At 39.9% G+C, this 6559-nt stretch overlaps 1 protein-coding gene across 2 annotated transcripts in view; it reads right to left on the bottom strand.

The window, feature by feature from the left end:
- The window catches only part of ARHGEF28 (Rho guanine nucleotide exchange factor 28), a gene marked incomplete in the record, with an annotated part of 274949 nt that overhangs the window by 146386 nt on the left and 122004 nt on the right, over window positions 1-6559 (bottom strand). Inside the window, 1 exon segment of one of the 2 annotated variants that reach the window (XM_014587964.2) lies at window positions 3620-4017. Coding sequence (XP_014443450.1) covers window positions 3620-3704 — 85 coding nt within the window. 2 annotated transcript variants of the gene reach the window in all.

The following is a 6559-nucleotide window of genomic DNA, read 5'->3' as shown; positions in this document are numbered from 1 at the left end:
TTGAAGTAGAACAGTCAAGGATTTTTGGCCCACTCCAATCATTAACTACTAGCCTCCCAGTACAGCCTGTCCTGGGGCTGCCCAGAAGATGACAAAGGGCACTTTTTGAGACCCCCCAGGAGTACATTTTGGGCAGTGTGGCCTTAACTGATTTCACACTCCCCTCTAGATACTAGTCATTTCCAAAAGGGCTGCTTCTAATTATGTCCACTTTTTTTCTCTTCCCCCTGAAGGTATGAAAAAAGAAAGTACTTCATACAGTTTTTAGTTGGAATATGGTATTGGTGAGTTTTTGCTAATAAGGCTTCCCTATTATTACCGAGCACCTTTAAATTTTCATATCACTTTCCAAACAAACCAATAATGTGTGTGGATCTGGGTGTCTATCAGAGAACAGGGAAAACGAGGACAGGAGAAGGTATTAAAGCAATGGGAATACCACAGGGCAGGCAGTCATGAAACAGCAACACAACTGGGCCCACATGGGAAGGTTCTGGGCTTGCATCCCAGGGCCTCCCTGTGCAACTCCCAATGTCCTTGTGTGACCGTGACCCAGGCTGGTTGAGAACCAGAGGTGAACTGCAGTGTGAGGACATTCTTAGGAGTACTCCCCCCACCTTCTTCTCTCTCTTTCTGTCACTTTCTCTCATGGAAAAAATACACAAGTAAACTTTAAAAACCAACAACAAAAGGAATACCAATGAGGAGGGTCAGAATAGAGAAAGAATAATAGAAAATAAAAGAGAATTTTTTACCAAATGTAAGAGAGGTCTGCTAATAAGCCAAAAATCCCAAGCTCTCGAAAACTTCATGATTTCCCAGATGACTGGGATCTATATCTGAGAATGATGCTGGTGATAATTAGAAGGAAGGAGAGAATGAGGAAGCCTAGTTTTGAAGACTGATTAAAATATTTACATCTTCCTTTAAGAAACAAGAGACCACAGTTCACAAACTGGCCATTGGTGCTGAAATATCAGGCTTCCTGGTGTTTATTCTGCAGCATGGATGTGGCACAATAGGTCCTGCGAGATGTGGGATCCAAGCTCAATGCTAAGATCCCTGCAAACAGGGACAGTGTCTATCAGAGGCACCAATCCACCCTACCACCATGACAGTGCCTGGTACTCTGAAAATGCTTATTGAACATATGCATAACTCACTATCATTTCACCCCTTTGGGCCCCATTGTCCTCATCTGTAAATGAAAGTGGTTGGACCAGGTTATCTCTGAGGTCCTTTTGGCTCTCTGGGTCTTTGGTTCTGGGACTCCATCCAGCTGACATTACAGTGTGACCAAACCCACTCTTTGTCACTATATCACCATTGTTTAAAGAAGAAAGCATAGAACATGACCTGACAATCTCTGCTACCAACTCTCTGCTACCAACCTTATTTTCACTTGGCTTTTGTTTATTAGTGGCAAAGAGTTAATCATTTTCATATCCCAGGTACCTGCTTTCCCTTGAATTGGGTTTAATTTATGCATAACTATGTTACGATTTTCTGTGGCAGCTCAAAGTGGCCGTACTCCAACTTTGGATTTAAAATGAAGTGTGATTAATGCATTCCCTACCTCCACTGGTCTCTCAAGGTTTTCCACTGGCCTCCTAATCACTAATTCCATGACCCTCCAGGTTGTTAGGCTGTGCAGGCCCCCCCAGAACATAGCATCAAGTCAGTCAAATAGTACAAATACAAAAAGAAATTAAACAGATGACTCCCCAAATTTAACTGGGTTACCATTAGCTTAGAGATTTAGTAGTCTTAACAGAATGGTTCCTGCTTTCAAGAAGCTCTCAATGTACCAGAACTAATAGTATTCACTCCAAAGTATTGATGACTTATAGTACCTCCTTCCCAAAAGTACTATGAAAGTGTTTATTTCTTTAGTCTATTATTTAGAAATAATTTCAAACTTACAAAAACCTTGAAAGAATAAAAATAGCACAAAGAACAGCAAGGTAAACACCAATGTGGATGCCCCAATTTACATAGTGTTAGCATTTTATTCCATTTGTATTTGTCTACAAACTTGGTTTGACAAGCAGAAGCTTGTGCTCTCTCCTGTGTATTTTTTTTTCCTGAATCATTTAGGGGTAAATGGCTTATATCATGATCCTTTCATGTATGACTGTACCCCCCTGAAGATAAACAGCCTATCATATTGAAATTATTTTTTAAATCTCTTCCCTTATAACATCTATAGTATTAATAAAATATATAAAAGAGAAAGAATCATTTCCTTAAGTACAAAATAAGAAGAAATTATTTTTAATAGAATAACAGGAAAAAAATAGGTTAAATACAAACTATTAAAGTCACCTGTAGTAGAATGTCAAGCAGAGCAGCTGAGCGGCGTGGGACACTTGTTCAGGTTGAGACTTTCTATCCCTAGACAATCAGCTCATCTTAGTCCAGGAACTGACCCTGATCCCAGCCAAAAGCAAATAGGAACCAACACAACTCTATTTATGTCAGAAGTAAGGAAGAAGATCTTCCAAGCTACCTGGTATGTTGACAATTGCTAGAAAGTCCATTTTCTGCCAAAAGCACAGGGTGATACGATAACTTTTCCTACACCATAAAATAGCTATGCTTACAAAGGATAATGCCTCAACAACAATCCACTTTCAGAAACACCTTTTTTGCAAGAAAGTGATGAAAATGTACCTTTTCTCCTTGAATTAAAAACATAGCATACATAAGCCCCTGCATAAGATACTAGATGGGAAGGGTTACTCACTACCAGTCCTGTTTTTTTAAACCTCAGAGGTCATCGCTACCTGCTAAGCCCACCTGGGGATAGTGTAGCAGCTACGGAGGGCACCTCCACTGCATCCTAACACCAGACTGCCCCTTGGTTTCCAAGGCCCACACTACAAGAGTAAGTCACAAGGAAGAGGAAATAAGCTATCAACTCACTACAATATTCATCACATTACAGATACAGGCTCTTCTTTCTTTGGTAGTAAGTGATTTTGCACGTTTGGTAATTATTTTTAGTAAACTTCATGGGTTTTTTTTGTGTGTGTGTTTTGTTTGTTTGTTTTTAGGTTTGTGGTCCCTGGAGTTATATAAGCTTTCCTGTTGAAACCCTTTTTTTTTTTTTCAGATCATTCCTTATCACATTTATAAAATCAATAAAATAGTAAAGTATAGGGGAAAAAACAGTTGCCTTAAATATGAAATATTTTTTAAATTCACACACACATAAAAATGAAAACAAAAGCAGCAGAAACTGAATGTTAAACACACGCACAGTTCTCTGCAAATTCCACCAAGATGGGATATGTTTAAATCAACAGCACTCGTTATTGTCAAGGTAACTCCAAGGTAACTGGTTCAGTGAATCCAAAACATTTACCTTGCACTAACCTCCCATGTTTTAGAGAGAACTGCACATGCATAATAACATAAAGATAGATTCAAAGTGAAAGGACTATAAAGAGAATAAGTAGACTTACCACGGAAGTCTACATGTGAAGGATTTAAGAGTGAGAGTTTCATAAAGACATGTATAAACACGTACTTCATCAGAAAATAGTTTGGCAAAGAAACGAGGAAAAGAAAGGTAAGATATTTGGCTCTGGGGGCAAGAAGAGATACTGGGATCTACCTTGTTTGGATGCCCTCCGCCGAATCTTCACTTTAGGGAAGGAAGGCCATGAGTAGTTAAAAGGTGAGTCCGAGTCAGAATCCATCTTTTTTGTTTTGCTGAAATCTACAGATGAAGCAGCACAGACTCAGGAAGAACTCTGGGCGGCCCCAGCCAGGAGGCAAGCCTCCCGAGTGATGTAAAAGGAAGGAATGAGGCTGGATGAAATCGCTCCTGAACACCGCGGAGCGAGCGGCGATAAATGTTTTGCTCCCTTCAGGCATTCAGGCATGTAGACTGACAAGGCGGCTGTAAATATTAAATCCAAACGAGGGACTAAGAGAGGGGGAAAGGAGGGTTAAGAGTCTTGCTGATGCATCGCAGTCCAGTTATTTGAAAGGTCATTGGGAGCAAATGAATCATTAACTCTCCTCTTCTCATTGCTGGCAATGGAAACGAAGAAGGAAGGTAACTGAGAATTGAAAGAGCACTGCCTCTGACTCAAGAAAAGCCTCCAAATACACGCACTTGCTCTGCTCCAGAGCTGCCGTGTGCAGTGTTAGGTACAGTCTGAGGCTCGCGTGTGGAGACAGTCAGAGGGCTTGATCCACAGGCAAATGAGGGCCCCAGACTTGAGATGTGTCTCTTTCCAGAGCCATCCAGTCTCTGGTACCACTGGTGGCTTGGTAAGAGCCAAAACTGCTCCGATGATTCATTTCATGGTCCAGTCTCTCCATCCTTTGAATCCTAAAGAGGTGGGAAGTTTTAACTTTCGTATAGTTGTACCCATCTTGTTAGACACATGCGAAGTCATCCACTATTGTTCAGCACAATTGCAGTATTTTCCTAAATCGTCACCAAATTTGGCCATCAATCAAAAGAATCTGGGCCCCTTGGGAACCAGCAGTTAGTGTAATGGCTATGTCGCTGGACTCCCCCGTAGTCGACCGCGGTTTGTGTCCCGGACCCGGGGGCTTAAAACTCACGCCGGGCGCGTGTGCGTGCGTGCCCAAGATCCCGAGAGGAGAATGGAGGAGAAGGGATTGCAGCGTGACCATCCCCCCTGGGGGGTGATTTCTCGCTTTCTGTCTCTATGTCTCTCTCTGTCTGTCTGGCGAGCGCACGTGCCCTACAGTGAAAATCTCTCAAAAAAAAAAAAAAAAAAGAATCTGGGCTGGGTTATACCTCTGATCTAAACTTTCGACCCATCTCAGTCGAGCTAGTGACTAATTTACCACAAACCAACATTTCTTGCCCGTTCTCCCTCAACAACTCTCCAGTAATTAGCATTCAAGAGACGCCCATTACTGCCTCCCCATAAACCATGGCACTGCTCAAACTTAGTTCTCTATTTCCTCCAGGTATACAGATACACATGCCCCACACAGGCTCAATATAACAGCCAAGATCTGTGATGGGAAGAACATCCCTGTCTCAGAGGAGATTCTTTAAAGCATTTCTTTCTATAGGAGCAATAGCAAGAAGTACTGTGTTTTGTTTCATGTCGTGAGTTCATCTGATGCTCAAATAAACTAAAGGGCATTGGTAACAATATGAAGACCTATTTACAACACTGCAGGTTTGGAACATGACCATATGTGTCTTAATTAGCATTCGTCTCCTTACTTCAATTATGAGGCGATCTCAAAAACTTGAGGGAAAAAATGGAATTAAAATATAAATTTATTTTGGGACAAAAATTTTTGAAATCCATGCATAGTTTTTTTTTCATAATATGCATTTTACATCTGATTGTGAAGATTTCTCATATTTACTAAATCATTCACACCATCATGCCATGCTGTGTAAGCAAACAGCTGCACAGCCTACTCCATGAGAGCTAATCCTGATTGGGGAGGAATGTGAATGACAGAAAATGAGAACTGAGATCATTTAACTTTACATTCAAATTGAAATAAGAACTACCTAAGTCAACTGCTGTCTTTTTATATTGTTTTCTACACAAACATAAAACTATAACAAAACACAATGAGAATATGTCAAACATTACAACTAAGTGAAAAGAAATATTAATATACTTTCTGCTTTGTGGTCTTTCATATGAGGAATAGTTACATAGCTCTATTGATCACCTGGGTGCAAACTGTAAGCATAACTAACTCTTGAGTCTTACATGTGGTAAGAGTTTTAGTCCATCTAGATTTTTAATAAGAAAATAGAGTCTTGTAGATGAGTGTTTATATTCAGTTTCAATTTTAAGGCACAGAACAGTGTCTGGGACTTCGTAGGCATTTGTTAGATGAATGAATGATTTATAGTAGACCATCTCAACCTGAAGATGATGAATCTTTATATGACAGCTATAGTATTTTTTGTATTTGATAATTAAAATATATACCTTGACCCAAAAAAAGTTGCAGGAATTCTAATAAAAGTGATCAAAAATATATTAGTATTTTACTCATCATGATAGTACCTACATTCATAAAAGAGCAGTACTTATGGGCAGAAAAAAGCCATGTGGTTCTCTAAGGCTCCAGACACTATGAAGGGTATACATCCATCTACAGTCTCTTGGCTGTCTCCAAGATACCTGTACACCAAAGACAGGGGACTGCCACTAGTGTGGACAATCATCAGGCTGAAATAAAAGTTTTGGACTGGGATATACTGTTATCTAAAGGACCCTCTGGAATGCAAAATTCCTGAAGAGGTTCAAAATACTAAAGTCATCATCCTGTTTTTGGTGGGCTTTGTAGCTTTTTGCTTCATGAAAAGTATAGGGATTATATGTTTGGTTTTTTTTTCTGGCATTTTGGGAAAGAAGGACACATCATTTTTATAAATTTTAAAAAGACCGTAAGTAATATTAATATGATCTATGAAGTCTCTCTAATTGTTTTATTAGGTTGGTCAGAAATGTGACAGAGTTTAGGAAGCCACAATTGCAGGGACAACAGTGTCCAGGACAAAATTCTAAGAGGACATCAAAATGGGGGG

This window comes from Tupaia chinensis, unplaced genomic scaffold, assembly GCF_000334495.1.
Source record: "Tupaia chinensis unplaced genomic scaffold, TupChi_1.0 Scaffold000250_1, whole genome shotgun sequence".
In the NCBI taxonomy this organism is placed as follows: Eukaryota; Metazoa; Chordata; class Mammalia; order Scandentia; family Tupaiidae; genus Tupaia; species Tupaia belangeri.
This window is presented reverse-complemented; position numbering and strand designations above follow the sequence as displayed.